Source organism: Leishmania major, chromosome 31 (assembly GCF_000002725.2).
Source record: "Leishmania major strain Friedlin complete genome, chromosome 31".
NCBI lineage: Eukaryota > Euglenozoa > Kinetoplastea > Trypanosomatida > Trypanosomatidae > Leishmania > Leishmania major.
Window position 1 is genome coordinate 530,478 of NC_007272.2, and position 12,609 is coordinate 543,086.

Genomic DNA, 12,609 nt, shown 5'->3' on the forward strand with positions numbered 1-12,609 from the left:
GAGCAGAGGAGACAATGGCAGAAAAAAAAAGCAACAACACACAAGAAAAGGGGGTGTCGGGGGAGGTGCGACATCAACGCGCGCCTTCATCACGAACAGAACAGCGGACAGCGACGAACAAAGTGTGAGAAAGACAGAGGGGGAATGGCCGGGCGGGCGGAGGAGAGAGTGCGATACAGTGGAGTGCACGAGAGACAATGTGCGGGGCAGGGCCAAACCCTAAACAACTCCACGCACTAGTGGTGTATTCTGTGCTGGGTTGCAGCGGCTTCGCTGCCGCTCCCCAGTCTCGGTACCACATGAACTGCGCACGTACCCGTCTCGCACCCTCGTGAGCATCGTTTGAGTGCAGAAGGGGTTGGGAGGTTGCGTGCACATCAACTGGTGTGTCTTGGTGGTGTTGATATTTTCGATAGCCTGACGCCTGCCATGAGGAAGGCGTCAGATCCGTATAAGACACAACTGGGTGGTAGTCCTAGTAAAGAGAGCAAGGAGAGGAAGAGTGAACCAAGAGGAGGTGATCCGTCGCGTCCCATGCACACCGGAAGCACGGAGGGTGTGTGTTCAGGGGACATACAACGAAACACTCACAGACACCGGCACGATAGCACAGAAGAGAAGAGAGGAGGAAGCCTGCCACCACCGACGACGCAGCGCGATGCACAGAGGGGGAGGGGGGACGACAGCGGCAGCAGGGAAACCGGAAGCGCCCTACCAAGGCCCTCCTTTCCAAGCGCGCATCTCCTCCCCGCAACGTCGCTGCGAAGCATACTTTGCACTGCGACACGAGCAGGCAAAAGTGGAAGAGAGAGGGGGAACGGAAGAGACACGAGATAGCAGCGAGGTATATCAATGGCACCGCCATCCGAGGGGCACAGAAGCATAACAATATGCAAACGCACCCAAAGGTAACACTAGTCGCAGGCGTGAGGAAAATGAGAGGGAGCGGAGAGGGAGGACAAGACTGCACACGTCCCGTGCTCTACCCCGTCTGGTCCCCCCAAAAAGAGGAAAATAAGCTACGATTTCTCGCAGTGGATGCGCAGATGTGAAGCGCTCGACTGCTGCTCTAGTAAGGTGATGCGCTCCTCCAACACACCGACGCGCGCCTTCAGGTGCCCAATGACCTCCAGCACTGCGCACTTCTCCGCATTCTTCCCCAGCGCCGTGGTGCGGCTCTCCATGTCCCCGACACGGCTCTCCAGCGCTCTAATGCTACCCCAGATCGAATGGCACCCATCCATGCGCAGCTCGGCACTTCTGTCACGCGTGGTTCCTCGCAGCAGGGCACCTGCACTGACCTTAGCGTTCTGTTCTGCCTCCTGTGGCTCGCCGGCGGGCCACGAGTCGACATCTGAGAGACTCACTGCACCGCCGGCGAGCGCAACGCCAGAATCGGCAGGGGACCAAGAGGCCATCTCGTCGGAGGGCAGCTCTTGGTTCAGCGGCACCGAGGCCGATGATGCCGACGGCGGCGGTGACCCCGCCACTTCTGTTGCTCGCAATGGTGCATTCCAGTCCATTACCGACATCGCGGAGCCGGTCAGCGCGTGTGCCGCCGAAGCATTCGTAGATGGCGTTGCGCTCCCTCGGCCAAGCGCAGAAGCCGATGCCGTGAGGGGCTTTGGCCATTGCTGCCGAGCATCAGATAGTGACGGGTGTGAGGTGCTTGCTGGGGGATGAGAAGAGATTGTAGAGGAGGCAACGGCGGTGGATTCTGTCGACTGTCCCAGCGCAGGTGCATCGGAGGCACGCGAGTGCGGCGGCGGCGAGGAGGACTTCGCTGCTCGGGAGCACGGTGTATCGGGCCACCGCCCCGTCGACGTCGGCGTTTTTTCCTGCGATTGGACGGCAGAGTTGTCCTGAGATGCTTTGTGGTTTCCCTCATTCTTCGCAGGTCCAAGTCGCCGTCGCTCCTGCATGAATGTGGCCTGATCTTCGTGCAGGGTGGCATGTCTCGTCACACCGGAAGCCCGCGTGGCAGTCACAGGACCTTTGATCTTCTCTCCATCCTGCACTCCACTCGGCTCACCGGTGGTCACTGCCCGTGGTAGTGAGTTGTGCGTAGCAGAAGCACTTTGTCGAGGCGCGCCTGCGAGCTGCGAGCACAAATGACTTTCTGGATTTCGGTAGCCTCGCTTGGCGCGGTAGCGTGCCAGCGGCGAGTCTGTCAGAGACGACGATGTCGGTTGCCCCTGCGTGCACACCGGGGTCCAGCGATCTGGATTTCCTGCGAGAGCCTTAGCCCGCGGTGCGGTGATGCCGCTCGGGTACTGCGGTTTGACCGATGCTGCTGATGACACGGTGGCTTTCGTGGAACAGAGCGACGACGGTGGTTGTTGTGGAGATGCCGAGGCAAGGTGATGTGATGCAGCGGCTTGGCACAGCCACGACTCTGTCGTGCGGTGATCTCTCCCTGGAGTGGAGACACTGGTACAATCGATGACCTTGCACCGCGGTGGCGTAGCCTTGGCGGCAGATACCTCTTTTCGTTCGTTGTCCGTTGTGCTCGATGCCTTCCTTCGCGGAGAAGAGAAAGGCAGCTGACCTGGCCGCGTCTTAGCGTCCGTTACTGCAGCAGTTTCGACCGTTACCTTCGGTGTTGCCACAATGGAGGCGCGCATAAAATCAGATGCGACGGTGCTGTTGCGTGGCGTGATGCCGTGACTCCCCGTTACTCCAGCACTCTCCGTCTGCGAAGGCTCTGCGCTCCTTGCCGTCTGCCCCGCGCTCGGCAGGTCACCCTTTTGATTGTTGCGCCACGCCGCCACGGCTATGGGCGGCTTCGACGGCGGACGCTGATTCGCCGCTTCGTCCACTGTAGAGGCCCTCGGAGACTCCACGAGTGAGTAGCTGCCGCCCGCCTCAAATGCGGTGGAGACGCTTGTCGTCATGGATGATTCTGAGGCGTCTACTGGCTGTTGGACTGGGGGCTTCTTCTCGCCTGCCTTCTTGGCGGCGGCAGGGATGTCTTCATTGACAGATCGCCCACCACTCTTGGCGCCTCTCTCTCCTGCACGCTCAACGTCAACTGCGGAGAGGATGTGATTGCTATGGAGTGCGGTTGCTGTTTGATGGGAACGCGGCACCGACTGCAATGACGTGAACAAGCCGCCCATGCCCTCCAAAGTCTCCGCAAGTTCCAGCGAGGAGGCAGCTAGGTGCGCAAGAGCTGCCTGCACTCGCTCGATTTCGCGCTCAGTCTCAGTCGCACAGCCACAACGGGCGGTGGAGCGCGCAGCAACACTTGCCTCCTCAGGCGGTAGCACCTGTAGGCGTTCGTGCAACTCGGCTTCGCAGAGATCGCGGTACGCCAACAGCTGCTGCAGCCGAATGTTGAGCCGAATGGCGCCCTCGTGGGATACGAAGAAGTACCGCACCACAGCGTGGCGCCGTCTCTGGTTCGATATCCCCCGTTCCACATCCGTGTACGGGTTTCTCCCAGGCGTGGATACGCTGTTCCTGGCGCCGCTCAGTGTTGTGATCCTCCTAGAAGGGGTAGGGAAGTTGGCGAGGGAGTTCCGGCTGCCACGAGGAGCCGTGAATGGCGATGATTCGCACCAGACTGGAGGAGGCCTCGCGCCCGCCAGCGGCGTATTCTCCAGGGAGAACTCCAGCTTCATTGTAACACGGCTTGCAGAAGGCGATTTGATTTTCCAGCGCTGATACTCCTCAGGAAGGGGCTGGCATGAGGGGCGGGAGCTGCTCGCACCACGAGTACAGCGAGAGACAGCTGCCGGTTGTGAAGCATGGCTCTCCACTGCGACCCATGACGGGTCCAGCGCCGCCGAAGCAGCAGCAGCAGTGGTGCCCTCCTGCCTCAGTGCGTTTGCACATCGACGTGCCCCCTCTCTCTCTGCGTCATTCACTGATTTGTGCGATGATGCGTCCGACATCGTCTTTGACTGAGCTATGCTCAACGGCGTTGTAAGGTCGCTTGACACATGAAAAAAAGAGACCAGCCTCGCGGTGCCACTCGAGGGTGCCCGTGACGGCGTGGCTGACATGCCCCGGTTGTGTGCTGCCCTGCGTTGAGGAGACGGCGAGGTGGGCCGACCAAAAGGGGCGCAGAACGGGAGAAGAGGGCGAACTAGAGGAAGGAGTGTGAGCAATACATCACAGGCGCTAGTAAGCGACCACGGTACCAGAAAGGAGGGAGGAGGTGGGGGCCTGAAAACGAGAACACAGCGCCGCACATGCGTGGCTCCGCACGAGACTCGAGCCCCCAAACGTTATCTTCTTTTGGCTGAGTTACGCTACAGAAGACGGCAGCGCTCGGGTGTTGTGAGTCTGCGTGCGTGTGTGTGTGTGTGTGTGTGTGTGTGTGTGTGCACGCAAAGGCGTTTCGATCGACTCCCCCTTCTCCTTCTCCTTCTTTCTTGGGCCCTTCGTGGCACACCTGCAACTGTCGCTCCGACCGGGAGGCGTCCACGTCAGAAATCCGCACACCGGGAAAGAATCAGATAGCGAAGGGGAGTACGCACACACGTATCGATCTATAGAGATGAAGAGCTGTCGAGCGCGGGAGAAGACAAGGGCAATAGCTGAGAAAGAAGCCAACCAACGGAGAAGATAAAAGCGTACCTTCAACGAGCCACGGTGGCGAGAGAGAAGGGAGGAGAAGGAAGATACGGAGGCAGACAGAGGCACGTCGGCACCGCAAATTGCTGGTGCTGACTCTCACAGGTTCTGCCTGCGGAAGCGAGCAGAGCAGAAGAGAGGCAAAGGAAGATTGGACGCACCTTTGAGTATACGTCGTGTATGCGTCGCTCTACTACTTATATTGGGTGCCTTTTAGCTGTGGAAGTGAAGGTTGACTCGTCTTCGACGTCGGTGAGAACGTACGCGTACAACGTCGCCGGAATGGGGAAGGGAGAAGACAGATTGGCGAATATAGACTTGGTAGAGCGCTGACACAAGCGTCGCCGTCTTGGCGTTCGTGGAAGGGCACGCAGAAGAGAGGAGAGGCAGTGGAGAGAAGGGCGGAGGAAGTAGGCGTGGCATGAACGCCATGGATGGCACATGTTTGAAATAGCATATGCGCCAGAGTGTGATTGAGCATGCGTATGTGCGCGGGCGAATACTGCGGAAGCACCGGTGCAAGTGCCACGAAGTGAAGCGAAAACAAAAGGCACCAGACCTGCAAGGGCGCGGATGCCCAGTCATCGAGGTGTGTGTGTGCATGTGTGTGTGTGTGTGCGTGTGTGTGTGTTTGTGCGAGCCAGGGGGAGGGGGTGGGGGCGAATGGCCGACAGTTCGAGAGAGTTCGAGGACCAGGAGAGCTCTTCATGGATTGCTGAGGCACACTTATAAGTTTGCAAGGCGCACTGCGTTTCTCCGTTTGTGGAGAGAGGGTGGGGGAGGTCGTGAGACAGTGAAGTGAGCAGTGGAGACGCCCTTCGAACAAACAGACAGAGCTGCGAAGAGAGGGACAACATGCGCAGCCGTTGGCGTCGAAAACAAACAAAAAAGCAACAACAGGGTGTGCAGAAGATAACGAGGCGCCAAGACAGGGGTGGCACCTCAAGACATGGAACACGGCTATGACGAAGGAGGGCGAGACCGGCGGGCAAGCAGCGAGAAAATTAAAAGGCGATGGGAAGCAATGCACCAGGGAAGAAATGCGAACAAAAAGAAAGCGTAGCAGCCGGCAGTGGAGGCAGAGAGTTGGTGATCCAGAGCGAAAGAGTCTAGGCGGGCACGCAGCCCCAATGGGACAAACACGCCGCCACCACCACCAACAACGGCAGTCACAAAGCCTCCGTACTAGAATGTAGCATCATCTCCGAGGACCTATGGAAAAGCACAAAGCCGGTTCACCTGCACGTGCGCACACCCCTAAAGGGAAAGGGGAAAAAAGGGGAGGAAGCTTAGAGCTGCGTGGGTGGAGATGGCGTGTGCGCGCGCGACGGACAACGGGAGGGCAATGGAAACCGTATGCAAGGCGGGTGCAATGAGACCAGACCAAACCAAGTCTTGGCAGCAGACTTCTCGGCCTCTGTCTTCCCTCCTGAAGGGGCAAACAGCAACAAACGTTTATGTAGAAAAAAGGCAACCCCTCACCACAGCGACGAAAACCAGCATCGATGGCAGCCAATCCTACGCCTGCGCAGCACACCAACGCACAAGGGGAGAGGGAAAGGCGGTGTTTGAGCAATCATGCACAGAAGTGCGCATGGACCCGGCGTACTTCGAGGCGGCTCGACCGCACTCATCCTACACCCACAGACGTCCTAAGACACGAACGCAGGTGTTAGCGAGCGCACCGTTAGAAGCGCTTGGTCAGAGTCTTGAAGATGTTCAACTCGTCAAGGACAGTATCCTTGCGCTCCCGCTGCTCCTGACAATTCAGAAGAATGCGCTGCACCCGACTTCGCTGGCGGTTCACGCGTCGGTCGCGCTCAGCACCGCGACCTCCGTCCAAGGCATCGCTGTCGTCTGTGAAAAGCACCAGGGGCGCTACGTGCGACCGCACGTGGCCAGCCTCGCCGCTGGAGCGAAGCATTTCGTTCTCTTCCGTCGGGATAGCATCTGCAGCTTTCTCCATGAGCAACGGGTTGCCAGCATCGGCCTCCTCGCTCACCGTCTTCTCGGCACCGTCCTTCACAGCGCCTGTCGCATGGTGAGATACCCTCGGACTCCGCACGTTTACGGTGGACGTCCCCGTCGACGAAAAAGGTTGTCGTGACGCTCGCATTCGCCGAACACGCTCATTCACAAACGGGGAGACGGGTGTGAGGGACGTGCAGCCCTTGCTGACCCGCCGTGAAGGCAGTGCGCACGAGTCATTCAACGACGCAGAGTTGCCGGGTGGCTGCGCAGCATCCTCCGCGCCCGTCATTGACGCAGGCGCGCTTGGAGCATCTGCCACCGCACCAGCCCTGAGGCTGTCATCTGCAGTCGCTGTGCTGCCTTCTTCGCGAAAGGCTGCCGCATAGGCGCCGATGCTGCAAAGAAAACGCCGGTGTGCCTCCTCGGGTGCCGGCACGGCGGAGGGCAGCGGGATGCGATATGGCTTGAGTTCCTCTGAATCGCCCGTTGGCAGCAGCAGCAACGTCAGGTCAAGCGGCGGCACAAACACCGGCGGTGGATTGGCTTCGTGCGCGTCTTCGTCTCCACACCAAAGTCCGCTTCCTTCCAACTGGCTGTCGTCATCGTCGGTTTCGATCGCACAGCTGTGATGGGGCCAGGCGCAGCTACTGTCTTGGGAATTGCTCGGCGCCAGCGTGTCGTCCTTCGAATTGTTTTTACTGTGTTTATTCACGGCTGCCATGGCCTTCCTGTGCCTCGTATTCGTACTAGTGGACGTCTTGGCAGGCGGAGATGTCTCACGCATGAGCGCAGCGGCGGCCGTCAACTTCGCCGGCGCGCTCCCCTCGCCTGCCGTTTTCCTGGACCCGTAATTCGTCAACAGTGCGTTGATGCTCTGCTCGAGTTTGTCCAGCTCGTCCAGCGGAATGTCGCCGAGAGAGGCAACGGCGCAGGCGGAGGCGCCTTTCGCGTCGTCGGCCACGGAGGAAGTGGGAGCATGAGGCAGTAGCGCTCCCTCCGCTACGGGTGTGCGGTGACCTGCAGCTGCGCCTTGGCACAACGGATGCGCAGGCGCTGGAGTCGGATGCCTCACCGACGTCACGCCCTTGTCCAGGGAGGGGACGCACACGGAGCTGTTAGTGCTACTGCGTCGATGAGAACCACGCGCGTCTGCTAACTTGCGGAGCAACAACTCGTTGGGGGCCTGCCACGACGCACCCGCCTCGGGTAGCTGCGCCTCGTTATGGTCCACCTCCGTGTCGCTGGTGGTTCTGCTTGGTCGGTGGTACTTGTTGACGGGAGCGCGTCGCTCGACAAGGTGGGGGTTCTGCTCAATCTCGGTCGCTGCGGGTATTGCAGCGCGACCAGCTGCCACGTCGACTGCCGGCAGGAGTGTTGGTGCACCACTGCTGGGGAGCGACAGCTGCGTTCTGTTTTGGCGAATCCAGTGTAGGAGAGGAGTGTACGCGCCGGGTGTCCGGCTGGAGGGCCGTCGCTCCGTCAGCTCCTCGTCCTTCGCACTTTGCAGTAACTTGATACCTGGGCTTGGCTGCTCAGCGGACACTTCGGTGGTGGAAAAAGAGCTGCGAAGATCTCCACCCATGCGTCGAGCGGAGAGAACGGGCTCAGTGTGTGCCTCTGCCGCTACCCCGCCACCACTGCGGGACACGTTTTCCCCAGCTTCGGGACCCGCCGGCGAACTCACAACAGAGCTCGTGCGAAGCGCCTCGACACCCTCAAGGGCCACGGCACGGGCAGCACGTGCGGCCGAGCGCGTGGACTCAACCTTCAACGGGGGGGACACGGTCGCGCCCTGCGTCAGCGCCCATGGAGATGTGCATGGGCTGGAGGTGACGGTGGTGTGACGCGTGCTTGGCTGCTCAAGGCTAGAGAAAACCGGTGACACCTCAACTCCACCAGACGCCCCAGCAGGAGCCTCGATCGAGGTCGGCTGTTCAGGAGAGACGCGGCCAGCGTTCGAGTACTCCTGGAGCCGAAGTCGTTGCTCGCGACGCCCAAGCACTGCACGGAACAGCCCCTGCATATCGGCGGTGCTGGCTGACAGGAATGGCGCAGCATCCTCCTTTGCAGTCGCTGTAGGCCCTTTCGTGGTCTGGCAGGGCGCAGACTGGTGCGCCGATGTACGATCCAGCAGCCAGCGGTTAGCCGGAGTAACACCTTCAGCCGCTACTGACACAAATCCAGGATGGCTTGTGTGTTGTGCTGACGGCAGCGGCGGCGGCTGCGCTTCCCGGTCCACTGGAATGCCATCTTTCGCAGCGACTCGATGCCTCGGGTCCTCTGTCAGGCAGCAGCTGGGGGAGGACTTGCTCGGTGGGAGGTGAGTTGACACGTTGGCAGTCGATTCAGCCTGTGCCTCATGGTTTCTGGCAGCTGCAGCCGCAGAGCCATCAATCACGCTTCGGCTTTGCGCTGTAGATGGCGGCTCCGGCGCCGGCGTCGTCGACGCCTTTGAGTTCCGCTTCGAGGCGACAGACGCCAGCGCAGCTTCCGGTAAGTCTGGTACAGTGCCGCTGTACCTGACTTCACTGAGGAGGAAGGACCCACTTACAGTAGGCGGACTAGCAGCATTTCGGGCCTCTACCGTCACAGATATTCTGTGCTGTCTTTCCGGCTCCTCTGTCGGCGGCTGTGGCGCAACGGCCAGGTCGGTATTGGCGGTGCTGACCGCTTGTGTTGATGGCTTTGCTCTTTTCTCTCGCCGCTGCCACGACGCATCCGTCACTGGCTCACTCGGCAATGGCTTCAGCTCCTGTTCTCTTGGTGCTGCGCCTGCCGTATTCTTTACCAGCGCATCTCTTAACGTCGTGGCACTCTCGACAACGGGCGGCGTTGAGGCGCTGATTGATGTCACATCCTTCGCCCTTGAGCGATTCTCCTCTTGGCGTTGGCGCCACCGCTGCAGGTGCGAGTGCGACGCCTCTTCAAAATCCCTCGCGCTTGTGTGCCGCAAAACACCATCCGCCGCATGGTCGGCATCCTTTCTTGCGGCATCGTTACGCTTCTCGTCCGCAGGGCGCCCGTGTCCCTCAGAAGACGACTGAGCTGCCGGCCTTGCCTCCTGTGCACGCACACAGGTGTGGGTGAGGCTGCGCGCAAAAAGGGCGCGCGCGTTGGGCTGTCCGAGCGTCCCTTTGGTATTCGCCTGCGGCAGCGTGCCGCGTCTGAGGAGCGGCTGCGTTGGCAGCGCTACTGGCGCTGAGGCGGCGTGGGTGGTGGCCGCGACACGCTCGGCAGCGAAGTCCCCCACCTTCATCGCAGTGGCTGAGGACTCGGTCGACGCGGCGACGACAGCACAAACTTCATCGCTGAGTGCGTTCGTCGCCGCCGATAGCGAGCGATACTTGGGCTTCTCTCGATTGCGATCCGTGCTCCGGTTGCTGGTCCGCGTGTAGATGAAGCACATAGACGGCATAGTCACATTCATCGCCTTCGGAGAGCCTGGTGTGGTCGGCAGAGACGGCTTCAAGCGGCCCGTGTGATTCGCCCGGGAAGTGACGTTATGATGAGAGGATGACGTCACCGGTGAGTGAGACGCCTCAACGGCAGACGGTGCAGCAGTCGGGCTGGAAGCCTCGGCGCGGTCTCCAGTGAACGCGCTCCAGGAAGACGGCCCAAAGGGAGCAGCATAGGCGCTCACGCGACGCCGAGGTGGGGCCGGCTCCGCTGTCAACTCTGAGAAGTTTTCTACGCCCAATTGATAGGGATGGCGAGATAACTTCGGTTGATCGGCGCAGACGTCTGCGGCCAGCCTGGCCCTCTGCGATTTGTCGTGTGGACCAGCACTGCTGCCGCTACTATGCTCTTCCTTGTCAAACTTTCCGCAGCGATGCTGGTGGTGGCGGTCTTTCACAGCCAGAGAGGGTGGGAGCGACGAGCCACTGCTGGGATCGTGGGCTGTCTCACGTCGAGGGACAGCGTTGCCGCTGCCGCTGCGGGCACGCCCCTTATAGAATGTTCGAGCCGCAGACGCCCTGGCCAACGTGGCGGCTACTCGCGATAGGGAGGGATCGGCGCACCCGTTGGCGAGAGCGGTTGGGGTGGCCGTTGAGTCTGTTGGCGATGCTGCAGCTGATGCTGCTTCGATTGCCACAAAGGGGGCAGGGCTCATAGATGTGCGCCATCCACCAATGGAAGACGCTGATGAGCCACGACAGGCAAGTGAGAGAGCAGACACATCCTTTTCTGCCGTCTCCGCATCCACCTTTTGCCGCGTTTCAGCTGCCACCAACACAGATGTCCGGCGCTGTGGTGGTGCGCCGCTGTGGGCTATGTCGTGCCGCCGTGACCCCCGCGTGCTCATTGTGGTAAAACCGCGATGGGCACTGGTCCGAAGCGGATCGAGGCTATGCTGTGGCCGTGGTAGCAACGGGTGCGGAAGGGGTGATACGGAGTGGGCACTGTAACGGTGGCGGCGAGATTCGACTGTAGCGTATTCAGCCCCATGAACAACGGCGCCTGCTGAGGCACAGTCAAAGCCACCTACGTCGCTTGCAGAGGTGCCGGACCCGGTGGGCCGCGCGAGGCTAGCAAAGAGAGAAGAAAACGCGGAAAGAGACCTGGACAGCCGAGCGGCCGCTGCGATACCACTGCCACCGCTACTGCCCACTTCTGCGCGTGGCTCCGGAATGGCTGTCCCAATGCCGTGGCGAGTCTCACACTCTCTGCCGTCGCCCACGGTTGCAGCACTGCTAGTGTACATCAAGTGTGCAGCCAATTACAGGGCAGTGAAAGGGCAACGCCAGCCAAAAAGAAATGGAGCGCTCAGCACAAATACGAACGAAAAGAAAACATCGACAGCGCACCCCTGAGCCGCTTGCGCATTGACTCTCACGCGGTGACGATCCTGCACGCACACACGCACACACCAAACCGGAGCCGATGAAAACACAGAGCCCACCAGGAATGAAACACGCACAGCAGAGACGCCGACACGGCGCGAAAAAAAAGGCGGAAGACGAGCGTGAGATCGAGCGCACAGACAACACACACACACACAGTAAGAGAGAGAGAGAGCAAGGCACCAACAGTGGGTGCGTCTAGTCTAAACACCACACGCGACGCCGACCCCAGCACGTGGCTGTGAACGGGATACTTTGTAGATAGACTATATATATATATATATAGAATAACCCGAGTGAATTTGTTGTGTTTGCAAGAAAAAAAGGCAGCACGCACTTCTGAGCAGATGCACACACGACACACGCAAACATATATATACATATATATGTATATATATATATATATATAAACCCTGATACATACAAAGGCGTGCACAGGCCTGCCCGTCAAGCCCCAGGGCACAGCGGTAAAACCACGCGAAAAGAGAGCAGGCAAAGGAAAAGGTGATCAATCCCAACACAGATGTGGAGAGACGCTACAGCAGCAGATCCAGCAACGGGAAAAACGAGAGGGAAAGGGCTCAGCACTTTCCTCGCTCTTCTGAGCTGGGAGTTGTATGAATGCACTCGTTTCCGACGCTGTGGAGGATAGAAACTGACGAGGGGCTGCCAAAAGAAAAAGGGGTAGACCCAAGCTGCAGCCCTTGAGGCGCTCACCGCCTCGCCCGCCCCCTCGCTCCTGAAGAGTTGCGTGTATGCCGCAGCTGTGGATTCACGGGCAGGTGATCAGGGACGTCGGCTCTGCTCCCCTTTTTTCTTTCTCTGGCCGTGGGGAGTGGTGTGTGTGATGCTCGACGTCGAGCACGGCGCCGCTTCAAGGCACGCCTTCACCCGCTACGACGCAAGGAGCAGGAGGACGTCGACCTCAATCCTATACAGCACGGGCAACTACGAGAGGGATCGCGGACGCAGCACCGAATGCCAGCGGCGGAGTGGGAAAAAGAGGCGTTACAGCGGAGGAGGTCAGTGTGAAAGAGGTGAGAAGGAGGAGGGCGTGTGCAGCGCATACATCTCGACGGTCGATAAGACATTGTCGCGCGGAGTGCATCGAGGAAAAACCAACACTTATATGGTCACGGTAAAGCCTGTCCAGTAGCATGATTGCGGTAGACACCTACCTGTGCAACACTTCGCATTCGACTGAAGATCGGTTGGT

The 12,609-nt window shown here is 59.8% G+C and overlaps 2 protein-coding genes across 2 annotated transcripts; both read right to left on the minus strand.

The window, feature by feature from the left end:
- Positions 1 to 1,019: 1,019 nt before the first annotated feature.
- Positions 1,020 to 4,007, minus strand: LMJF_31_1300 (conserved hypothetical protein; the record flags this gene model as incomplete). Its single annotated transcript, XM_001685063.1, has 1 exon — positions 1,020 to 4,007. The coding sequence occupies one exon, from the start codon at positions 4,005 to 4,007 to the stop codon at positions 1,020 to 1,022; it is 2,988 nt and encodes a 995-aa protein (XP_001685115.1).
- Positions 4,008 to 6,268: 2,261 nt separating this feature from the next.
- On the minus strand, positions 6,269 to 10,855 carry LMJF_31_1310 (conserved hypothetical protein; the record flags this gene model as incomplete). Its single annotated transcript, XM_001685064.1, has 1 exon — positions 6,269 to 10,855. The coding sequence occupies one exon, from the start codon at positions 10,853 to 10,855 to the stop codon at positions 6,269 to 6,271; it is 4,587 nt and encodes a 1,528-aa protein (XP_001685116.1).
- Between the last annotated feature and the right edge of the window lie 1,754 nt (positions 10,856 to 12,609).